The sequence below is a fragment of the Dreissena polymorpha genome, chromosome 1 (assembly GCF_020536995.1).
Source record: "Dreissena polymorpha isolate Duluth1 chromosome 1, UMN_Dpol_1.0, whole genome shotgun sequence".
Lineage (NCBI taxonomy): Eukaryota > Metazoa > Mollusca > Bivalvia > Myida > Dreissenidae > Dreissena > Dreissena polymorpha.
This window is the reverse complement of record NC_068355.1, coordinates 13,414,369-13,440,433: the sequence shown is the minus strand read 5'-3', so window position 1 is coordinate 13,440,433 and position 26,065 is coordinate 13,414,369. Positions and strand designations below refer to the sequence as shown.

The following is a 26,065-nucleotide window of genomic DNA, read 5'->3' as shown; positions in this document are numbered from 1 at the left end:
AAATAATAAAATTTTACTTTATGTTTGAAATAACATGCATTTGCTTTGGAACATGTTCATTACACAAACAAACTTATCCCTAATAGATATAGTATTATTGTTTTATTTCTTATGTATTAAAATCTTCAATAAAGCTTTTTACAATGTAATTTGTTCATTAATTAAAAAATTACTCTTTTACAACTGCCAGCCCGCAGTTATATTGATTTTTGTTCTGTTATAATCCCATAACTTCCTGAATAATATTCGACTCCAATATCCTATGTGTCTTATAATTTCTTAAAATAACAAAGAACCTATTTATCAAATGCATTAAACCATTGCAATTGAAAATTCCTACCACACAAAACCAAACCAGGAAGCATAGCAAAATAGTTTATCTTAAGCAACAAATCATGCCAATCCTATATTTAATTTTCGACTGTGAATAAAAATATCTTCAAATTTAAGATGAAAACGGACTGAAATGTTAAAAAGCAAATAATATCAAATTAACTAAAGCAAAACATTTTAATTTATAATGATGTCAAATACACTCTTAACAAACAGTTTTAAGAGAGATTTATTTAAAGTTATTGTTAAATGAGAGGAAACTTTTTTTTCCGACATAAGCAATTATGTATCAATAAATCTAAGAATTTCCTGTCTAAAACCTAACGAATTATCCCATTCAATGTGAAATTGGTCTTACTGGAAATTCTTGAAATAGAAATCCTATAAAATGGACATAGAAATGATAGGGTGCCTTTGATACATATTGATCACAGCAAGTCTCCTCACAATTTTTCCCCCGAATTTCCAGTCTTTCAATTACCAGTCTCATGAACACAATTTATCATAAATGTTTCAATCGAAAATCACGTTCTAACCAGTGCACTGTTTTTGTCTTTTTTTGTTGTTGATGTATTGATATTTTACTTCTAGCTTTATATGTTCTTGTTCTGAACATAAACTAAAGCTAAACGTGCAACAAAACAAAAGTTCTGTATTAAATGTATCATCAATGTTGCAATAGAAAATCATGCGCTAACTTGTGCACTGTTGTTGATGTATTGATATTTAACTTCAAGCTTTATAATTATGTTCTTGTGCTTAACATCTGTAATGCTAAACGTGCACCAATACAAAAGTTCTGTATTAAATAGCCACTGATGACACATTTATTTTCTTGAAAAAATACATAAAAAATCTTCCAATCAGATGCGGATATAAGATCAAGGGTTATGGAGGCAGAATATTAATCTAAAGCATGATGTGTTTTTGAATATTAAACATTTTGAATAGTCGGACTTATAACCATCAAAATCAAAGCATGTCCCTAAGTATTGAGGAATTTGATCAGGTACCTGCCATTGCTAACTGTCTAGTATGTGTATATCATTAATTAAGTAAAACAAAAAAAAACATTTGTTAAAGCATGCAATTAAATATCATCATTACTGTAATTACTTTTAGTTTTTGGACACCCTCTTTTTTAGCAAAAATAACTATTTCTTGTGTCTCTTTATTTTCAGCAATATGGTTTTTCGTCCTTAATTAATGTCTCTTAATTTTCAGACACTATATTTAATTGACCTGGTTTTGCATATCTCTAGACACTTCGATAATGGATTTTTACAACCGGATTTAGGTCGTAAAACCTGGCAGGAGCATGCCTGAGAGCAATAGACCAGGACATACGCATAATTAGGTGAATAACCATGTATACACTATGTTCCCCGTGATTTTTGCCTTATTCGTGGAGTCACAGTGGACAGTTAGATTTTTGAGTGGAAAATCACAGAGATTTTGTAGTGATTCGTCACTCCGCTGTCGCGCGAGAGCAAGATAATCTTCGCAGTGATTCCCCGCAATTTTGTGGTGTTTCGCCGTGATCAAAGTGGATATCGGTGACATTGGTGATTTTCCAATTTATGCATATAAACCGAATCGTATCGATAACTGTATACATACCGCTTTTCTAATGTTCACAATTATCCGATAATCCAAAATAATTACAACATCAGTTACAAAAAAATAATCTTAAACATTTATGATGATAAATATGTTTAAGAATTTCATAAACTCAGCCAAATGCCTACGCCATTTTTCAGAAGTGTAAAGAGTACAGTACATTATGGGACACAGCTTTCATTGGACAAGCGTATTTTAATTTAGATTGAATGCAATACAATCATGTACAAGAAAAATGTTTTATAGTGATATACGCAGTAAAAACGTGCTCCCCGGGGACTTTCTGATAACGGGTAAAAATGAAAGTGAAAATTTGTCAACAGTTACACTGCGTTGGCATGTAAATAAATTGTCTGGATTATTTCATTTATTTTTCTTACACGTACTGCTCTGATAGGGAATACATGTAATAAACACTGACTCACGAGTTTTTCACACCTTTATTGACATTACACAACATATCACCACCAATTAGCTGTCAAAGGTCGTTTAAAGTTAGTATGCATGACTTTTATATTTGTTAAATTGTAATATATTGATAAAAATATGTTACAATAACACAAAATAGACAAGAAAAATTATACATTGAAGAAGAATTTCATAAAATGCAGCAAAGACAAATTAGCGCCCAAAGCCAATAGTGACAAAGATGTAGCCTCTAAACCTATAAGTTCTTGCACCTTAAACTTCAAAGGCATATCTTTCATGAAAAATCATTAGACAATAACTAAACTTGATATATACTTTATGATTTATCTTTTGTTTAACAAATAACGAGTGAAATATGTTTGTTGACAGATAATAATAATGGAGTAACGTACCTTTAAACATTCATGTATATCGTAGTCTGCGTCACACAGATTTACCCTATAAGATCGTGCACCGATTTTGATGACGTCACAGCAAGGCCCTGGCATGTGTTTATAATAACCGATATATGTTTTAGTGAATAAGTTTTTATTTGTATTAAATATGTGTTGTTTAAGACGAATTTTGTGAATAAACTGTATTGAAAATAATGGTTTAAATAAAACTGGTCTTCATAAAAACGAAATATGAAATGTGATAACTGTATTCAGAGGTCTAGATAAAGTGTATTTACTAACGGAAAATAGCTAAATAAAATTCTATTCACATTCGGGGCATAAAAGGCTGTCACCCCTTCTAATGACAGTTGTTTTGTGACAAAATCCCAAATTAGCGCAGCAAGAACCTTTATTTTAGGCCGGTCACGATCTTAACGTATGGTCTAGTGTCATCATTTGGGAGTAAAATTTTCCGCAAACACAGCATACTTTAATCGTATTGTAATGCAAAGTACAGAGAGCACAATACAAATTCGAGACAGGCCTCCAAGGGAAACTACTCTTACTGTTACAACATTTTACGATCAAAACATTGACAAACATAGCCGTCTGGTGAAGGAAATGTGCAGATTTTAAACATTTTTTAGGCTATTTCTTTGGAACGAGGTTAGAAAAATGGACAATTTATATCATATTTATTGTTTTTTTCCTCATGATTGTTGTCTTATCGGCTGTGGAAATTCTCGCGATACAAAAGTGAATAGTTTTCGGGCACGTGCGTTCGAATGTTGCTTAGAAGTTTATGTCATAAAAAAGTACACAATCTTATAGGCCTGCACAAAGTTATAGGAATAGAGGATACATATTTTCTTACAATAACCGAAGCATTTGTCTTCTTCGAATGTCGTATTAATAGATATCTTTGCAGGAAATTAAAAATGATCTGTAAAACCAAATTTCAACACATGTTCTTCTTTACTTTTATTTTAATTTATATTGAAGTATATTTATAATAAGTTTTTTACACATTTTATATAAATTCATAAAAAGTTGACAAAATCGTGCATACACACTTTAAACTTTAAGTGATTAAACAGACGGATAAAACAATGAAGCTATGATCATCTCCCTCTTTGTACCGGATTGCCGAATTTCAGATTTCGAGTTTGCAAAGTCATTGTTTGCCAATTCTAAATGGACTGATTATTTATTATTTCGGTTATTTACTTGTCAGCCATTTGGAATTCCCACATGTTTACCTTAACCAGGTAAATGCTTGATGATTTTTCAAGAATTCTTCCCAAAATCGAAAAGACTTGCCTAACTTTTGGTCATTCAGGTGTCATTAGGTTAAGATAGTTTTTGTTAATGACTTACCTTAGACATTTTACAGTGGAATGACATCAAAATTGACAATCATGTTATTAATATTTGTTTTGATTTTGGGTGTTTCAACATTAAAAAGGTGATAATATTAACAAACAAGAGATGTATTTTTCAGAAACACAATGCCCCCTACTGCGTCGCTTTGAAGCCATATATTTGACCTTTGACCTTGAAGGATGACCTTGACATTTCACCACTCAAAATGTGCAGCTCTATGAGATACACATGCATGCCAAATATCAAGTTGCTACCTTCAATATTGTTAAAGTTATGGCTAATGTTAAAGTTTTTGGACGGACGCACAGACTGACGCACAGTTCAACTGCTATATGCCGGGGGCATAAACATTTCAATGGAACAACTTAAGTATACATCCCTTAATATGTATTACTGACATATGCAGCACTATAGTGAAAGAACGGCTTTATTTCCGTGGTTGTTGTGCACTTACCTAACGGCAGATTTAGGAATGGAGCCATACAGTAGGACGGATAGACCCCTATACAGGCCTCTCACACCAAACTCATTGACAGTCACTTTGACACAGTTTATTGGACCTGAGTATTTGCGCGCCTTCCCTAACCGCTCATCAAGCTGTAGTTGTGTTTTCACATACTCGGTGGGAAATGTGATCAATATTTCTATGGCCCCTGTGACACCACCTATAAAAGGGAAAAGAAATCAAACAAGACGGCCAAGATGGCCCTAGTTCGCTCACCTGAGAGGAGTCGGTTCATTCAATCTTTACCAAATGTCAAACTTTACCTAGATATTGTCCAGATAAACATCCTGGTCAAGTTTCATCATTATTTCATATGCAAGTCATGATCAAAGTACCTATGCAGTTTCATGATCCTAGGCGTAAGCATTCTTGAGTTATCATCTGGAAACCATTTTTCTAAGTTGAGTCACCATGACCTTGACAGCCATTGTGTGAATACGTTTTTAAGCATTGATACCTTGACCTTTGACCCAGTGACCTGATAATCAATAGGGGTCATTTGTGAGTCATGATCAATATACCTATGAAGTTTCATGAACCTAGGCATAAGCGTTCTTGAGTTATCATCCAGAAACCATTTTACTATTTCAGGTCAGCGTGACTTTGACCTTTGACCTAGTGACCTGAAAATCAATAGGGGTCATCTGCCAGTCATGATCATTGTACCTATAAAGTTTCATGATCCTAGGCATAAGCGCTCTTGAGTTATCATCCAGAAACCATTTTACTATTTCAGGTCACCGTGACCTTTGACCTAGTGACCTGAAAATAAATAGGGGTCATCTTCGAGTCATGATCAATGCACCTATGAAGTTTCATGATCCTAGGCATGAGAGTTCTTGAGTTAACATCTGGAAACCATTTTACTATTTCGGGTCACCGTGACCTTGACCCAATCTAGTGACCTGAAAATAACTAGGGGTCATCTGCCAGTCATGATCAATGTACCTGTGAAGTTTCATGATCCTTGGCCTAAGTGTTCTTGAGTTATCATCGGGAAACCATTTTAATATTTCGGGTCATCGTGACCTTGACCTTTGATCTAGTGACCTGAAAATCAATAGGGGTTATCTGTGAGTCATGATCAATGTATCTATGAAGTTCATGATCCTAGGCATAAGCGTTCTTGAGTTATCATCCGGAAACCATTTTACTGCTTTGGGTCACCGTGACCTTGACCTTTTTACCTAGTGACCTGAAAATCAATAAAGGTCATCTGCGAGTCATGATCAATGTATCTATGAAGTTTCATGATCCTAGGCATAAGCGTTCTTGAGTTATCATCCAGAAACCATTTTACAATTTCCGGTCATCGTGACCTTGACCTTTGACCTAGTGACCTGAAAATCAATAGGGGTCATCTGCGAGTCATGATCAATGCACCTATGAAGTTTCATGATACGCATAAGCGCTCTTGAGTTATCATACCGAAACCATCTGGTGGACAGACAGACCGACATGAGCAAAACAATATACCCCCTCTTCTACAAAAGGGGGGGGGGGGCATAATGAGAAAACTGCCCCCCTCCCAGCAGCCATGTTATTCAACTGAACGGAACAATTTTTTAACTCAACTCTCGTATCAAGGAAACAAATGTTCTGACCAAATTTCATGAAAATTGGGCAAAAAAAGTGACTTCTACTGTGTTCACATGTTTTCACTATATACATATAGAGAAAAATGCCCCGCCCACTGGCTGCCATGTTTTTTCACCAATCTCCACATCAATTGAACCAATGTTTTGACTTACTTTTATGATGATTGGGCAAAAATTGTGACTTCAAGAGTGTTTACAAGGTTTCTCTATAGCCAAATAAGGAAAACTGCCCCGCCCACTGGCAGCCATGTTTTTCAACTGATCAGAACTACTTTTGAACTCAACCAAGATATCATTAAGACAAACATTTTGACAAAGTTACATGAAGATTGGGCATGAAATGTGATTTCTACAGTGTTTACAAGGTTTTTCTTTTTTTTGACCAAAGGACCTAGTTTTTGACCCGGCACAACCCAGTTTCAAACTCGGCCGAGATTTCATTGGGACAAAGCTTCTGATCATGTTTCATGAAGATGGGACAAGAAATGTGGCCTCTAGAGTGTTAACGAGCAAATGTTAAGGGACGGACGGCCAACATACAACGGACAAAGACCGGTCACAAAAGCTCACCTGAGCAATCAGGTGAGCTAATAAAAGTCTATTCCTTTATATATATGTCTACCAGTAATCAATGTATGTTTCAAAGTTTCCTTTGAACACAATATGCTTTATATTGCATAGTGCATCACATAATCTAAACAAAGTGATGTAACAATACATAACAAGAGCACCGCATAACGGGTGCCACCCTTGGCTACGGGTTCAGTTTTGAATAAAAGAAAGCTTGTCAGATTTATATATATTTTTTTTTAGAGGTCACATTGACCTTGACCTTTGACCAAGTGACCCAAAAATGGGTGTGGCATGTAGAACTAATCAAGGTTCAGCTACATATGAAGTTTCAAAGTTGTAGGTTGAAGCCCTTTGATTTTAGAGCCAATGTTCAAAACCTTAACAAAATGTTAAGGTTTTAACACGACACGGACGGCGGACGACAAACTGATGATGAAAATACCTCGGGTTTTCTCTGAAAACAGCTGAGCTAAAAATCTAAAACAATCATACTCATTCATTGAACCTTGCTTGGTGCAGTAACAAGCAACCTTTTAAACTAATATCAAATTCTATACTACAGTTTACCATTAGAAGGATATTTTCATAATAATTAAACAACTTTAAATTGTGCATGTACATTATGTACAATATCACCTGACTTAAAAAGTGACAATAATAGCCATTGTTACATCATATTAAAATAAATTTCTTGTCTAAAAATTTCTTTTAAATAAGTATTTGCATACAACTTAACACATAGGGTTTGGATATTGAGTACAAGTATTGTATAGGATCTTTATCCCCATGCTTTTTGAAAAGCGTGGGGATATTGTGGTTATCTCCGCGGTCCGTCCGTCATGGCCACTATCTCCTCCTACAGTATAAGCACTAGAACCTTGAAACTTATACACATGATAGCTATGAGCATATGTGCGACCCTGCACTATTTGGAATTTTAATCTGACCCCTGGGTCAAAAGTTATGGGGGTTGGGGTGGGGCCAGGTCAGAGATTTTCACTCATCTTTTATTTTATTCAACATTAACTTCTTCATTTCTTCACGAATTTACTTCAAATTGATACTGAACATCTCTTATGACAGTACGGTCAATCTCAAATATGCATAGCCCCATTACCAACCCTGCGGCGCCCCGCCCACATAGACCATGCCCACCCACAATTGCCTTTTACTATAACTTCTTCATTTCTACACAGATTTACTTCAAATTGATACTAAACATCTCTTATGACAATACGGTCAATCTCAACTATGCATGGCCCCATTACCAACCCTGGAGCGCTCTCCCCCACATAGACCACGCCCACCCACAATTGCCTTTTACTATAAATTCTTCATTTCTACACCGATTTACTTCAAATTGATACTGAACTTCTCTTATGACAATACGGTCAATCTCAACTATGCATGGCCCCATTACCAACCCTGGGGCGCCCTCGCCCACATAGACCACGCCACCCAAAATTGTCTTTTACTATAAATTCTTCATTTCTACACCGATTTACTTCAAATTGATACTGAACATCTCTTATGACAATACGGTCAATCTCAACTATGCATGTCCCCATTACCAACCCTGGGGCGCCCTCGCCCACATAGACCACACCCACCCAAAATTGCCTTTTACTATAAATTCTTCATTTCTACACCGATTTACTTCAAATTGATACTGAACTTCTCTTATGACAATACGGTCAATCTCAACTATGCATGGCCCCATTACCAACCCTGGGGCGCCCTCGCCCACATAGACCAGGCCCACCCAAAATTGCCTTTTACTATAAATTCTTCATTTCTACACCGATTTACTTCAAATTGATACTGAACTTTTCTTATGACAATACAGTCAATCTCAACTATGCACGGCCCCATTATCAACCCTGGGGCACCCCTGAGTCAAACATGCGGCGTGGGGATACGCGTTGGCCTCTGCCGCGCCATTTCTAGTTTAACTTGCATTGTGCTTACTACTTCTGTGTTTAACTTAAATTCATCGATAATATAGTCAATCCATTGATATTAATGTTAAGTGTAACAGTTTTTATTTTTTATAATAAAGCTGTTATGAATTTATTACACAAGTGATAGTTTATACTTATAAAACCTTAACATTAAAACATGATTGTATATGATATTCAGATAAGTGAACTGTTAAGTAACATCAGCATTTGTTTCCCAATATTGGAAAGAGTACCAATACCAGCCCAATTGGGAAAAATATGTGCAAAAAAAACCTGAAATTCGTAAGTCTTCATATAAGGATTGGTGTACTTTATTTTTTTGCTGATACATATTTTAAAATTGATAACTTAGTGTTGTAAAGTCTTCTACATGTATATTAATATTAACTTAGGTTCAAACCATAGAGATGCATTGGGAAATTAACTCTAAATGTTGCATTTTATTTATTAAAGAAACAAAATAAAATAAACCTAATTGGGAATTTCTAAGACAGCAATTGGGAACTTTGTAGTTTTTTCCAAATTGGGAAAGTGCCCTTTTATGGTACTTTATTAAGAAGGGAAAAACACACTAGACATTATAATAGTGAGTGTGTCACGCCTGATGTAACTAATCAATATAAAAGTATTACAGACAAATAAATTGGTTCCATCAGATACATGGCTTTACTGTATGCCTAAGACAATAAATCATTGTCTTAACATAAATCACTTCATTGTTTAGATTCCTGAAACTGGCACAAAACATTGATTCGATGTCATTTTGTTCTCAGAGATCAATAATCTTAATTCCAGAGTTATATAAGGCCAAAAAAAAAAAATAGTCTTGGTTCAGGGAACCCGACCGACCCTATTTTTTGCCCCCGACCCTAACGATTTTTTTGGTCCATGGAAAAAAATCTGATGAAGAAAATGCTAAAATCTCGTAAAATATCATTGAAAACAGCCACCAATTAAACCTGGATTGGTTTTCTATATTTTTCTCTTTGTTTCAATGAAAATGTTCGCAATTTGAACAGTGAACAATAACCGGTCTGCACGTGTATACGAGACATCGCTTGACCTTATTGTTATTGAAGTGCGCATGCTAGCTGGCCAATCAACATTGAGCTCGCTTACACATGAAATGACGTTGTTAAATGAAATGTAAAAATGGGTGGAGCTATGGAGTACCGGTAATATTCGGTCATTCATGCGCAGACACTGTGCACTTTGAATACACAGTTAATATTGTCGTCTGCAAACAAAATAGCGGCCGGTCGCAAATGTCGTATTATTATAGATTAAAAATGAAAAGAAGCGTGACAATATTTTAATTATTTCCAAGCTGTCTATTGATCTGAATTTAAAAGTGATAATTAAATAATTAGTTCTATGTCGATGATGTTACAACTTTCTGCCAATTTCCGATCGAAATGAAAAGATGATAATTAATTAATTTGTTTGTTTTACACGCACACTATGCTAACTGACAGCAGCGTATTTTAATCAAATAAAAATGTGAAAAACACGCGCGGTTTAATTTTAATTAACATTTCAAATTTTTAACACATAGGAAGAGTCCTTCATCTACACTACTATAAAAATGGAAGTAACCACTTTGTCTCTAAAGTCGCTAACATGGCGTCTTTAACCTTAAAGCGTTGTTGGACGAAAAAGAGTCATAACAAAAAAAAATAATTAAAACACAAAACACTAGAACATTCAAAGAGTCATGGAAACTTGACAACAATTGGCTTCGCTTTGATAATGAATCAAAATCAATGTACTGTGACGCCCTTAGCCTGTACAAACCAATAGCAACATTCAAATTTATGTACACTGCTCACTTCCTGTGCGATGCGCTCAAACCCATTGCCATTTTATCAAAAAATGTACCAGAAGAAAGACTTGTGCTATTCTGAGGTTACCCTCCTTTTGACAGCCACTATTCAGAATCTTGAGCACCTGTCGGAGACTAGGTCAGGTCTCATGATGAAAAAAATTCTGAAGGTCACACCCCAAACACCAGAGACTCATAAAGATGGCTTGTTCACTTTTGAATATGAAGGTCACACTATCACAGACAGACAAAGAAAAAATGGTTGGCTAAAAGAAATTTTGGGCCAGCGCTAGCCCTGAAGAAGTGCATAAAGAGCTAGGAATATTGAATAATATACAACGACTAAATACCACATGTGCAATATTAATCATTTGGTCAGTGTTTAAACAATCATGGGTGCATTAACTGACCCTTTTTCACCCTGAAATCAGTCGACTGGTAAAAAAAAAAAAAAAAAAAAAAAAAAGAAAAAACCTACCTACCCTCCTACATTTTTCTGGCCATGTTTCCTGAACCAAGACTATTTTTTTTTTTGGCCCAACCAACCAACAGACAGGGCAAAAACATGTCCCCCACTATAGTGGTGGGGGACATAAAAATAGATCATTCGATTAAGTCTTTTTTCATGAAGATTGGGCAATAAATTAACGTTACCTCTATTAAAGAGTGTTAAAAAGCTATTTTCAAACTTGCCCAACTAACATAGATTTTGAACCCATGCAAAAATCCCTTTCAATCTCAGAAGCAATATCATTAGGACAGATTTTATAGGCCATTTTTGTGTAGATTGGACAATAATCATGACCTCTATGAAATTCATAAGGTTTGAGTATAGCTATTTAAAACTACCTCACCCCCTGGCAGACATATTTTTCAACACACTGGAACCATGTTCAAGCTCATCAGAGATAGTATAAAAACATAAAATAATCTTTGGAAGTTTCATGATGACTGGGCAAAAAATGTGACGTCTACATTTGTAGAGATATGATAAGCACTGATGTCCTGAGCAGGGTCTTCCCCAGGCCATTTAAGCGCCCCTTCCCGGGGCGCTTGAATTTCGAAATCAGAGTCCCCGGGGCGCTTGAAATTTTCCGATCAGTGTATTCTTCAGTAAAAGAAAGTGGAGATTGTCCAAAAAAATCAAAAAAAAATCAAGGTTTCCCTATCAGTGTATCAATATTCCCTGTTTTAAAAGAGCACTCGGTACCTACTTTCACAAGTAATCGCCATAAACACCACATGGGGTAATGGATAATCCACTGATAAGAGAATAGCATGACGCGCGTATCGATTATTCTAGCCACATTACACGGTCATTTGAATGCTGACAAGGATGTATCTGGTAACTTTCCAGTTGTCAAACTGTTTAGTTCATCGTCCAATCGGTTACGCGAATGCTTATGAGGGCGGGGTTAACTATCGACCATTTTTGATTGACGTCGGGCATGAAGAAAGAGCTTATCGCAGCTTGATTAGCAAGTAGCATTTGAGTAATATAAAACCGGTAATTAGTACAGTACAGAACATTAAAGACGGTTTCGGGCATCATCATCACACCTTTTTACTGTAAACAAGTGTTACTTATGACTCATAATTAATACGAGAAATTAATTGCAAGTGGTAAACAATTAAATATTATAGCGGTTACAATTATGTGATAACAATTTATTTAATTCCAGTACATGTATATTTCAACATGTCCATTTATAGAACTGATTCACCTCGTTTTTCTGACATTTATTCGACACATAATGCGCTTTAACAAATTTTCGTTGAATTAATTACGCACACTTGTAAATGTTTCGTCCGATAATCGATAGTTAGAAGACTGATGATGGCAACCGGCCGTGATCCTCGTGGACAACGTGAATTTCATGCATAATTCCGCCAAAACATTTATTCGACTCGTAAAGTGTTTAAACAAATTATCGTTGAATTTATAACGCAACGGTTAATATTTGTTGGAATCTTATGGGAATAATTAAATTTGTAATCCGAAACCCATTACCGTAAGTAGATTTTAACGCGTTTTTAATCCGAAACACACTTCCGAATGTAAATGTTACCGCAACGTTAAATATTTTTGCTTCAAATTAGCAGTGCAAATTTATTTTGTGTCGAATCTTTTTCTCAATTAAAAAGAGCGCGAAAATTATGCAGCATGTACAACGTCGCGTCTATTGCATACAAATGGCGTGTATTGAGCGTTTTAACAAGCACACAACAGGTCAGGGGATTGACGCATATTCAGAGGCAATATTTCATCAAATCTATAAATAGTCACTTAAAAAATGGCAAGGTTTGTGTTAAAAAAATAACTGAAAGCTTATATCGTAAATATTTACCAGAAAGAGATTGATAAAAACGGAATAAACGGGATTATCGGGTAATAAATAGAAACTTGAAAAATAGTAAGTATACAGTAATAGAGTCGGGTTGAAACGGATGTATTGGGGAATCGTTCGAGTCGGGATTTTACTATCTGTGCGGAAAAGTTTTAAAACAATTAAGCAATATAAAAAAATATATTTTTAAATGACTGGGGGATTTTTTTTGAAGAGTCATAGCGCACCAAATGACGTCTTTTGATGCTGTTTTTCTTTGAGTTATAACGCACCACAGAACGTGAATTGACACGTTTAATTAAAAAAAAAATCAACGTCGGGAGGGGACACCCCTTCCGAACCCACCCCCGGGGCGCCCGAACAAATTCCTCGGGAAGGCACTGGTTCTGAGCAAGTTGCACAATAACTGGATTTTGTTTTGCATGGCTTGACTATTCATGTATTTGTCTAACGAAAACTTTACAAACCGCCTTTTGATCATGTTTTCCGATTAACCCAGACCATTTTCGCTTTAGGCTGAGATATCATTGAGACAAATGTTCTGAGCCAGTTAAATGTTATGGCTAAAACATGTGACTTATTTTCTCTAGTTTTTGACCCCATGTGACCCAGTTTTAAGCTTGTCCAAGATATAATTGGGACAAATGTTCTGAGGAAATTTCATGAAGAGTGCGCAAGAAATATGGCATCATGATTGTTCACAAAGTCATTAAATGGTAACATTGTGCTCACTTCTCAGGTGAACTAAAACTACAAAAAACAAAAGGGCCAAGATGGCCCTAGTTCGCTCACCTGAGAGGAGTCGGTTCATTCAATCTTAACCAAATGTCAAACTTGACCTAGATATTGTCCAGACAAATATCCTGGTCAAGTTTCATCATTATTTCATATGTGAGTTATGATCAATGTACCTATGAAGTTTCATGATCCTTGGCGTAAGCATTTTTGAGTTATCATCTGAAAACCATTTTTCTAAGATGAGTCACCGTGACCTCGACACCCATTGTGTGAATACGTTTTTTGGCACTGTAACCTTGACCTTTGACCCAGTGACCTAATATTCAATAGGGGTCATCTGCAAGTCATGATCAATATACCTATGAAGTTTCATGAACCTAGGCATAAGCCTTCTTGAGTTATCATCCAGAAACCATTGTACTATTTCAGGTCACAGCGACCTTGACCTTTGACCTAGTGACCTGAAAATCAATAGGGGTCATCTGCCAGTCATGATCATTGTACCTATGAATTTTTTTGATCCTAGGCATAAGCCTTCTTGAGTTATCAACCAGAAACCATTTTACTATTTCAGGTCACTGTGACCTTGACCTTTGACCTAGTGACCTGAAAATCAATAGGGGTCATTTTCGAGTCACGATCAATGTACCTATGAAGTTTCATGATCCTAGGCATAAGCGTTCTTGAGTTATCATCTGGAAAGCCTTTTACTATTTCGGGTCACCGTGACCTTGACCTTTGACCTAGTGATCTAAAAATCAATAGGGACATCTTCCAGTCATGATCAATGTATCTATGAAGTTTCAGGATCCTAGGCCTAAGCGTTCGTGAGTTGTCATCCGGAAACCATTTTACTATTTCAGGTCACCGTGACCTTGACCTTTGATCTAGTGAACTGAAAATCAATAGGGGTCATCTACGAGTTATGATCAATGTACCCGTGAAGTTTCATAATCCTAGGCATAAGCGTTCTTGAGTAATCATCCGGAAACCATTTTACTATTTCAAGTCATCGTGACCTTGACCTTTGACCTAGTGACCTGAAAATCAATAGGGGTTATCTACGAGTCATAATCACCGTATCTATGAAGTTTCATGATCCTAGGCATAAGCGTTCTTGAGTTATCATCCGGAAATTTTACTGCTTTGGGTCACCGTGACCTTGACCTAGTGACCTGAAAATCAATAGGGGTCATCTGCGAGTCATGATCAATGTATCTATGAAGTTTCATGATCCTAGGCATAAGGGTTCTTGAGTTATCATCCGGAAACCATTTTACTATTTCGGGTCATTGTGACCTTGACCTTTGACCTAGTGACATGAAAATCAATAGGAGTCATCTGCGCGTCATGATCAATGTACCTATGAATTTTCATGTTCCTTGGCATAAGCGCTCTTGAGTTATCATCCGGAAACCATCTGGTGGACGGACGGACCGACATGAGCAAAACAATTTACCCCCTCTTCTTCGAAAGTGGGGTGGGGGGCATAATGAGAAAACTGCCACCCTCCCAGCAGCCATGTTATTCAACTGACCAGAACCATTTTTGAACTCAACTCTCGTATCAAGGAAACAAATGTTCTGAGCAAATTTCATGAAAATTGGGCCAAAAATGTGACTTCTACTGTGTTCACATGTTTTCACTATATACATATAGAGAAAAATGCCCCAGCCACTCGCGGCCACGTTTTTTTACCGATCCCGACCATTTTTAAACTCGTCCGAGATATCAATAAAACCAATGTTTTGACCAACTTTCATGATGATTGAGCAAAAATTGTGACTTCTAGAGTGTTAACAAGGTTTCTCTATAGCCAAATAGGGAAAACTGCCACTATATACATAAAGAGAAAAATGCCCCGCCCACTGGCGGCCATGTTTTTTGACCGATCTCGACCATTTTTAATTTCTTCCAAGACATTAATTGAACCAATGTTTTGACCAACTTTCATGATGATTGAGCAAAAGTTGTGACTTCTAGAGTGTTTACAAGGTTTCTCTATAGCCAAATAAGAAAAACTGCCCCACCCACTTGCGGCCATGTTTTTCAAGGGATCAGAACCACTTTTTAACTCAACCAAGATATCATTAAGACAAACATTTTGACAAAGTTAAATGAAGACTAGGCATGAAATGTGACTTCTACAGTGTTGACAAGGTTTTTCTTTTTTTTTGACCTTATAAGGACCTAGTTTTTGACCCAGCACAACCCAGTTTCGAACTCGGCCGAGATTTCATTGGGACAAAGCTTCTGACCAAGTTTCATGAAGATGGGACAAGAAATGTGGCCTCTAGAGTGTTTACAAGCAAATGTTAACGAACGGACAGACAGATATACGACGGACAAAGACAGGTCACAAAAGCTCACCTGCGCAATCAGGTGAGCTAAAAAAAATAATTAAGAGTAAGCTCTGCGCAACATTGCAAAATCAATATTTTCAATGTAAAAGATGCTCAAGAAAAATATTATTTTGCTCATATAAATAAACAGTTTACACTTTCAATATAATAATTACATGTAAATGTATTTCACAAAGTTCATTAGAAAATCTGATTTTCATTTTTTTCATTTTGTTTAAATTTTAAGTTAAAATTGGCTTGTCCAGCAAATTGTTACAATTATATAAATTTTGTAATTTTAGTGTTTTTTTTAAATTCAATAAAAAGATATACAATATTGGTCAAGACAATTAACCAAGCTTTAATGATTGACATAAAAACTGGTAATAGATTATATGAATGGCAGGAAGGCAACAGCTGTTAGAATACAGCATCCAATCAATACAGCAACTTTACAGTTTATGACTACACTGCACAGAGAGCTCTTAAAACAGTTCAATTAATTGATCATGCAAAAAATATTGACCATAAACATGCTTTCCCTATTGCAAATGATAAGAAATGCAGGATTACACAATAAGGTGAATTCAATTAAAAAGGGTGCCAAAGACCATTGGTCTCCTGCCTCAGTAACAAAGGAACTAGACTGTTATATGAAGCTTTTGTGATGTTTGTTTAACAAATGTCGCTCCTTACCTTGCTTGAAAAATCATCAGACCGATTAAACCTGACAATCAAGCGCCTGTCCATGCCATTCATTTCAAGTTCCTCCAAATTCAAATTTGTGTCTAAGGATCTCAAGTGGAAGTAAAGTGTGACAGACAGGAGAACCCATATAAAGTAGGAGAGAAATTTTCAGGATTTTTTTTGTTAGACCCACACAAACTAAATCTTTGAAAAGTTACACACTTAATTAACCTGTATACCTACACAGTAACAGTTTTATACAGTATACCAGTACATATACTATATTACAGTTGGTAAGTGTTGACTGTGAACTTTGATTGTCATGTCCTGGTTTTATCAGCACAACCAGTAAACTTTAAACTCACTTTACAAAATTACAGGACCCTCACAATCAAGCTGTAAGATTTATGGACATATAAATATTCTTAAAATTTAAAACCACTTATAGCAGTAATATATCTTATAACAAGACATGTTTCTAAAACATGTATGCCCCCAACTGTAGCAAAATGTCCTTGTGAAATTGACCCTTTATCTCTAGATCTGAAAATCTTCCAGGGCCATCTTTTGTCTGGACAAACCAGCATACTTATGTATGTACCGGTAATCCTAAGAATTTTCTAGGCATTCTGTGGAAATCAATTTCAAAATACAAGCCCCTTTAAAGAGGCTTATTACTTTTCAACAGACTAATCACAACACCTTTTTGAATGATTGTCGTAAGTCAAAGAGTTCTCAAGATACTGTGTGGAATAAAACAAGCCCTTGTGACCTACCGGTAGACCGTTTGACATTCATCACCCCCGGAAACACCTGATATGCTGTGAAAAGTTGGATGTGCTCGTACTATATTGCTTAAAATTGTGCATTATATGTTGGCTTCTTAAAAAAAGCATAATCATTGGAACAAAACAGTCATCTCAATAATTATACGCATGGACACACATTCAATGTTCAGCAATTGTTACTTGACACACAAAATTGTTTAAAACAAGCTTGAACTCCAGTTGCCATTTACAAATCTAAATGCAACCTTTTAAAATGTTCAGTCATGTAACCTCATTCTCAATTCTTCAAACAGTGTTTCTTTTCATTTTATCCCTTAATTACTTGGCCCACCCCAGTTTGCAGTGCATTTGGACACATTTGCCAGGCTCCACTCAACCACCACCTCCTGACAGCAGGCTTTGGATCAAAGTCTCTTAAAGCAACTTTTGCAACTCTTATCCTCATCTTATCCGCAAGCGCCTAGCGAACCATAGCTCATACCAGAGTAGCTTGTCTTGAATCTTACAACAATGGCGGCCGAATATGTTTGTGCAATTGTGCAACACTTTAATTGTTTAATTTAAGCAAGATTGTGATCTTTAAATTGGGAGCCGTGATTATAGAAAGTAATTATCTCTTAATACTTAAATGATTTATTGAAAAACAGGTTTGAGAAATCAAAAAATTTCTACTCGCAGAAAATTTCTAGCTTTATATTTTTCAATTTGCTATCCATAAATCTCGCTCGCATTTTGGGAGTATGCGACCTAAGTTTCGGTCCCTGCAAGAAACCAAATGACAGATTTAGATTATCATATGTCTTAGCATTCTCTTGATACCATGACAAAACCAATTTCTTGATACAATATGTTGTAACCTTGACCTTTAACATGGTGACCTGAAAACAAACAAGAGCTGTCAGAAGACAGCGCGCTCCACTTTTCGAGTGCTTGACAGTATAATGAAAGCCATCATGGGGATATTGTTCATATTCAATTAAGTCAAGGTTATATAGTCATATTTTAACTGGAAGAGGACCATAATTGAAACATATTGATTGCTTATGTTTTAAAGAAGAGGTCCATTATAGACAACTCTGGGTTCAGGTATATTTTCCACAATCTATTGAACATTTGTAAAGACATAAAACAAACAAATAAGATTATATTTCAAGTTTGATAGCAATAGCTTGGGTGGGATGGTTGGATGGTCTTTCAAAAATAAAATAATAATAATAAAAATGTGTTGTTTTTTTTACCATGTTTAAAAAAAAATTGGGTGAGGGAGGGGGTGAAGACTGGGAATAATGTGGGGGTGTGGTCATTTATTAGATGATCTTTCAAAAATAAGAAAAAAAATATGAGGAGGGGATTCTGGGGTGGGGCATGGGGGAAGGTTTGGGTGGATTCCATGGTGGTGTGTCAGGTAAGTGTTGTTTTGTCAATGTATGAATCAAATCTGATTCTAAATCAAGAAGTTATGGCAATTTAAGCAAAATTTATTAATTTGACCTTGAGATTCAAGGTCATTCAAAGGTCAAGGTCAAATTCAACTTGCCAGGTACAGTACCCTCATGATAGATTAGTAAGAAAGTATTTGAAGTTTGAAAGCAATAGCCTTGATACTTTAGAAGTAAAGTGCATCTAAACACAAAATTTAACAAAATATTCAAAGTTACTAAGTCAAAAAAGGGCCATAATTCCTGTAAAATGCCAACCAGAGTTATGCAGCCTGTCCTGTACAGTCCTCTTATGATAGTTAAGGAGATTCTGTCAAAATGCCAGTTAGAGTTACATAACTTTGCCTGTCCAGTCCCGTCATGACAGTAATTAAGTGTAGCAAGTTTGAATGCAATAGCTTTGATACTTTATGAAAAAAATTAAACACAAAACTTAAATGGATGCAAAAGAGTTATGCATCTTCACCTACACAATAGTCTTGTTGCCGTGAAGTGGTATTCCAAATTTGAGTTAAATATCTTTGATAGTGTTAAAGTTTTAGAAATTAAACGACATATTCTTAGTTAAAAAGGGCATAACTTTAAAAGCATTGTTGACAGAGTTATCCAGCTAGACCTAAACAAGTGCAGGGGTTTTTTTTAGAAAAAGGGGAAGACGCTGGACGCTGGGTAAAAGGGGAAAATAGAGCGTGAAAGAGACATATTTGGGGAAAAAATAAAAACTGTTCATTTCAATGTCTATAACTCACCTACAGACTAAATGTTTATTTTTAGAAAAAGAGGCATGTCTCTGACCTTTTTGTTCTTAAACACATGAACAAGTATGATATTAAAGTCAAAGTCCTAAATAAAGTTGCAGGGGTAGATCTAATAATGGGAAATGTTTTCAACTGGGGCCGGGGGACGATGTTAATATTGTGATTTCAATTTCATGATGAATGGGTAGATGATTTAGATCTGCTACAGTATTGGAAGGATAAGGTGCGGCAGCTGCCGATTATGTACTTTCACTTTCACAATGTTCGATGTTTATTACATGTACCTCCGAGTTCTGCTGGGTTTCAACGGTTTTTGATGATTCATTCTTAGAAAATGCGTCGACGCAATTAATATTTTCCGAGTCCGAACGTTTTATTTCGTTCGTGTATGAACGCCAATTGTGAGACTTTTTTCTGTTTTAAAGTTTATATCTTGGCTTTCACATAACCCGGATGAAAATTCGACTGGTTTTCGGTAATTAATTGACGAAACGCCATTCTCGCGCAAGACCGGAATCCAGTAAAATAGTCCCATGATTAATACGATAAGTTGCCCGGTTTCCATTACGTAATTTAAGAGCTATATTTAGAATCACTGGTATTCCCAGGTTTGAGTGTTCGTCGGGAGAGAGAGAGAGAGAGCGAGATCGTTGTACACGGTACAAATTGGATAAGTGTCGACTTCCCAAAAGAAAAAAACATTTCTTTGAGGGTAAAATATTATATATTGGTGAAAAATTACATTTTTGGAGGGGAAATTGTATTTTTAGGGGAAAAATTCTGGTAGGGGAAGACGCCGAATATCGGTGTCACTTTCTTAGTAAAAAAAACCCCTGAAGTGTCTTGTCCCAATAAGTCCAAGTCTGAACTGATTATCTTCGATAGCATTCAAATTAATTAATTTATTAAAAAAAATAATCTGAATTTCTAAGATAAAAAGGGGCATAAATATAAAACTAATAATGACAGAGTTATGCACCTTGACCTACACAATTGTCTTGTTGCCATAAACAAGTGTTCCAAGTTTGATTTAATTATCTTTGAAAGTGTTAAAGTTATCCGAAAGTATCCAAATGAAAACTCGTCACATGACAAAGTGACAATGGCGTCAAAATTGTGAATTTCAGGCTGATGAGAGGTATTTTCATCTATTGTAAGATGCCATTAAAACATTTGAACCTTAAAATATGCCCTGATGCAGTAATTTATATTCATTATTGACATTTACCAATTATATGTATAATGTAACGAAGAAAATGAACTGTCTTTGATTTATAGCCTGACGTAAATAGGTTAAGACTCTGGTTGACTTTCAAGATGGGGTTCGCTTCAGTGTACAAGTCTGTAAATACTATATAAACTGTTTGCCGAAGTTTCTTTAGCTTTGGTTTTCATGTCTAATGATCTGCAAAAATGTATTGCATCATTTTAATCACTTTTTAATATGCAATTATTTTAATTGAAGCAACATGCAATTTCAAACCGTAACAAATATATCATTAGATCATATGCAACGCAAACTTAAGTTGCCACATTTTAAGTCTCAACACATATAAATAGATCGCGAAATTAGATGACATGAAAACAAAAACAAATTGACGCACCTGCAATTATTCCCTTCAAACTCTTTTGGACGGAAATGGCATTTGGTGCTTTAGGTTTTGGGGCCTCTGGTATAGCCGGCTGAAGACGAGCCTTGACATCATCTGAACGATCCATGTTGTCTTAAAAAGTATTGTAATGAAAATCCACTCGATCACCTCATCTCACGGTACAGACTGGGATTGCTGCCGACGCAAACTTCTCACGATTTCTGGTTTGGCATTGTTTTCCATATAGATACGACACAAATAACAGGTACTTATAGATATTACACGTCAATCAAATGAGGATTGATACAGTAAAAATTGTTTACAAAGATAGTGTCTACGGATGAAGAATTCTTATTAAAGATATTCTGATACAATCAGTTACCATATGTATGCGTAAAAAAAAAATAATTCTCAAGTTTTTAATCTCCTACGGAACTATTTTGCTTTTACTTTTAACACGAGTCGAGAAGGCCACAGGTACAAACGGTTTTTGAACGAATAATTACCGGTTAACGTTAGCAGAAGGATATGAATTCCATTTGCGAATTTGTAAAAATATAAAATATATGTGTATTTATTATACTCGGACGTTAAAAGTTTTTTTCTGAGCGAGTATCATACGTTTTCAAGTATAAGGCGTGTGGATGAGGGCAACGATACACTACATATGAGGTGCTATATTTTTCGATAGCGCCCAATATATATGTGAATAAATTCTACTGAGACATGCAATGTTGTCATTGTTTGATTGAGAATCAACATTTGCCAAGTTTAAGGTATGAGAAGGAGCTATGCAATGCGCTTCAGAGCAAAAACAACACATGCGCCATGTCTATTGGACGATATATGTGCCGAAACCATGAATCGTGCACTATCTTTTTGGAAATAATTGACGAGGGTTTCTGGTAATATATGTGTATAAATTATACTCAAACGCGCAACGTTGTCTGTCCCCAAGCAGGTACAATCAATTGTCAAATATGAGGCATGTGCATGAGTGCAACAATACGCTACGGGGCATGATCAGAATATGTACAACATCTTGTTGGTGTTATATTTTGCGATAGCGCGCAATGTGCAATATCTAGTTTGAATTACATGACCCTGGTGCAAAGACAATACATATGTACACATTTTGCTTCAATGTGCAGCGATGTCTTCCTCTCTGCGATTATTTACCATTATAAAGTTAAAGGCGTGTTAAGAACTCATACAACACACCTCGGCGCTAAAAAACCAACGCACGTGTAATATCTATTTGGAGTTATATTTTTCAATAGCACGGGTGAATAGCACAGAATGTGCATAATCTAGTTGGGATTTCCTGACAAGGGTGTATCGGACATTTATTAGGCATGTGATCCAGTAAAATATTTCATTTCTGATCATTAACATCACTTGTGCTCTATCATTTTGGACTTTTTCCATAGTAAAGAAAGTGCTATATCTATTTTGAGTTATATTTATCCTCAAACGCGCAACGTTGTCTGTCCACGAGCGGGTATAAACCATCGTGCAGTCTGAGGCATGTAAATGAGTGCAACAATACACTACGGGACATTAACAGAATACGTGCAACATCTTTTTGATGCTATATTTTGTGATAGAGCGCAATTGTGCAATATCTAGTTGGAATTGCATGACCATGGTGTAAAGACAATATATATGTACACATTTTGCTTCGATGTGCAACGATGTCTTCCCCTCTGCGAGTATTTACCATTTTAAAGTTAAAGGCGTGTTAATAACTCATACAACACAACTCGGAGCAAAAAACAGCGCCCATGTATTATCTATTTGGAGTTATATTTTTCAATAGCACAGAATGTGCAAAATCTAGTGGGAATTTCCTGACCAGTGTGTATAGGACACATAATAGGCGTGTGATTTAGTAAAATATTTTCCTTTCTGATCATTAACATCACATGGGCTCTATTTGCTTGGACTTGATTTTTTTCGATGGTACAGAATGTGCTATATCTATTTTTCATTACATGACAATGATAAAATAGATATAGTACATTCTGTACCATCGAAAAAAATCAAGTCCAAACAGATATAGCACATGAGATGTTTATGATCAGAAAGGAAATATTTTACTTAATAACACGCAAAATATGTCCTATACACCCTGGTCATGAAATTCCACTAGATTTTGCACATACCGTGCTATCGAAAAATATAACTCCAATTAGATAATACACGTGCCTTGTTTTTGCTCCGAGGTGTGTTGTATGTGTTATTAACACGCCTTTAACTTTACAATGGTAAATTATCGCAATGTGAAAGACATCGTTGCACATCAAAGCAAAATGTTACACATGTAGTCTTTACACTCGGTCATGTAATTCCAGCTAGATATTGCACATTGCGCGCCATCGAAAAATATGACTGTCGCGCAAAGTATCGTGTATCGGTTCGTGTGTCTAGTGTCGCCCTTGGTGAAAAAAGGTCGAGATTACAGATTGAACTATCCGGATTCCGTAATATGGAGATATATTTGCAGAAACCATGGACTGAGTAAGATCTATTTGGATCTATATTGACAAGGGTTTATGTGTGTATAAATAATACTAAGACGTACAACGTTGTCTTTTTACAAGCAGTGTCAAGTTTAAGGCGTGCGAATAACTGCAACGATACACAACGAGCATTAAACAAATGTGTGCAATACTTATTTGGAGAATATTTTTTCGATAGCGCGTTATGCACAATATCTATTAGGATTTATTTTTCGATACCACGTAATGTGCACTATAAATTTGAATTACATTACCATTGAGTGTAGACTAGTCATAAGACGTGCGACTGAGTGATATAATGCACTTATATGCATTTACAGCTCGTATGCGATATCTATTTGAACTTGCGATGAATTATTGTAAATTGTGCACCGTTGTCTTGCCAAGTTAAAGGCGTCTGAATGAGTTATACAATGCACATCGGGGCAGAAACAACGCATGTACCAACTACCATGTTTATTTTGGGATATATTTGCAGAAACCGCGGATTTTGCAATATCTTTTTGAAAATAATTGACCAGGGCTATGTTGAAATATGTGTATAAATTATAGACGTTCAACGTTGCATTTTTCCTAGTGAGTGTAATCCGTTATCAAGTCTAAGGCGTGTGAAAGAATGCAACGGTACATAATACGGAGCATTAACCAAACATGCGAAGTATCTATTTCGATTTTTTTTTATTTGTAGATGGTGCGTAATGTAGAATTGGAATTGCATTACCAGAGCTTGTACACTATATTTGTGCACACATTTTGCGTAGATATGCAACAATGTCTTTCTCTTGGCGTTTACTATACATTGCACACCTTGGAGCAAAACAACGCACGTTCAATAGTTATATTCTTCGATAGCACGGTATGTGCAAAATCTATTTTGAATTACATGGCACTGGTCAGCGTGTATAGGACATATATTAGGCGTTTTCTGTTATCTAATATCTATTTGAACTTGCATTTTGCGATAATGCGGAATGTGTAGTATCTATTTGGAATTACATGACAAGGATGCAAACGGGCTAAATCTGAGTAAAAATACTTCTAAGATATACGATGTTGTCTTGTCGAGGTTAAGGCGTCTGAATAAGTTGTACAATTGATGCACCATGTCTAATTGGAGATATATTTGCAGTAACCACGTATTGGGAAATATCTATTTGGAAATAGTTGGCAATAATTTTTTGGCAATATATGTTAAAAATACCGAGATGTGCCACGTTGCCTCTCAACAAGCTCCCATTCTGGCAACTATTAAGCATGTGTTGCCTTTAAGCGTGGATTTCGGTAATTCTACACAATAAGTTAAACGCTCGCCAGTACCCAAATCCCCTCTGTGCAAAAGTGTCGAAAAATCATTAAAGTGATTTTTAGCTCGGCTGTTTTCGGAGAAAACCCGAGCTTTTTCATAGCCAGCTCGTCATCCGCCGTCTGCCGTAGGCGTTGTGCTAAAACCCTAACATTGGCTCTAAAATTAAAGTGCTTCCACCTACAACTTCAGATGCATCTTGATGAGTTCTACACGCCACACCATTTTTGGGTCACTAGGTCAAAGGCCAAATGAACTGTGACCTCTAATATAAAACTTTAACATAGGCTCTAAAAGTGCGTCCATCTACAACTTTGAAACTTCATATCTGCATGCACCTTGATGAGTTCTACACGCCGCATCCACTACTACTACTACTATCGTTACTGCAGTAACTGCTCCTCCTCCTTTCTCATACTACTACTACTGCTGCTGCTGCTGTTGCTAGTAGTAGTAGTAGTAGTAGTAGTCGTCCGTCAGTCGTTTTTTTCTATTTTGAGATCTCGAGATCCAGACTTAGCTAACTCGTGGCAACAAGATAGTAAAAAGAGGAGTGCAATTAAAAAAGAGGAGTGAATGTCACCTCTATGCCAGCGTAAAGAACAGATTACAGTGAATTTATTAAAATGTGTAACGGTGATTTTGATCCATTCTTATTGTTAATTTTAAATGTACACATCAATTTAGCAATAAATGAAATTAGTTATATTGGCAGGAAATCGAAGTTTTCCAGTTCAGTAGTCAGGTGCCTTTGTATTGAACTCATAAGATAGGGATCGCCACAGCAGGTTGCTTCATGTAATACACAGTGTAGACTCGCGATGTTTTATTATTTTATGAGTAATTTGACTGATTGGAATAAATGAAGTGTATTCTCTCGGGTCTGCTGTCGTTATGTTAAAGAGGTCATTTAATAGGAAAAACTGTAATTTGACATAAGTTCAATC

The 26,065-nt window shown here is 35.9% G+C and overlaps 1 protein-coding gene across 2 annotated transcripts in view; it reads right to left on the bottom strand.

The window, feature by feature from the left end:
- Nucleotides 1–21,491, bottom strand: part of LOC127871717 (putative tricarboxylate transport protein, mitochondrial) — a 195,683-nt gene extending 174,192 nt beyond the window's left edge. The window contains exons 1-2 of one of the 2 annotated variants that reach the window (XM_052414881.1): nt 21,306–21,491; nt 4,597–4,807 (exon numbers count right to left, since the gene is read on the bottom strand). In XM_052414881.1, the coding sequence (XP_052270841.1) occupies nt 4,597–4,807; nt 21,306–21,420 (326 nt within the window). In that variant the 5' untranslated portion in view covers nt 21,421–21,491. The remainder of the gene's footprint in view (nt 1–4,596; nt 4,808–21,305) is intronic. The other variant, XM_052414872.1, reaches the window with a different exon arrangement.
- Nucleotides 21,492–26,065: the final 4,574 nt, after the last annotated feature.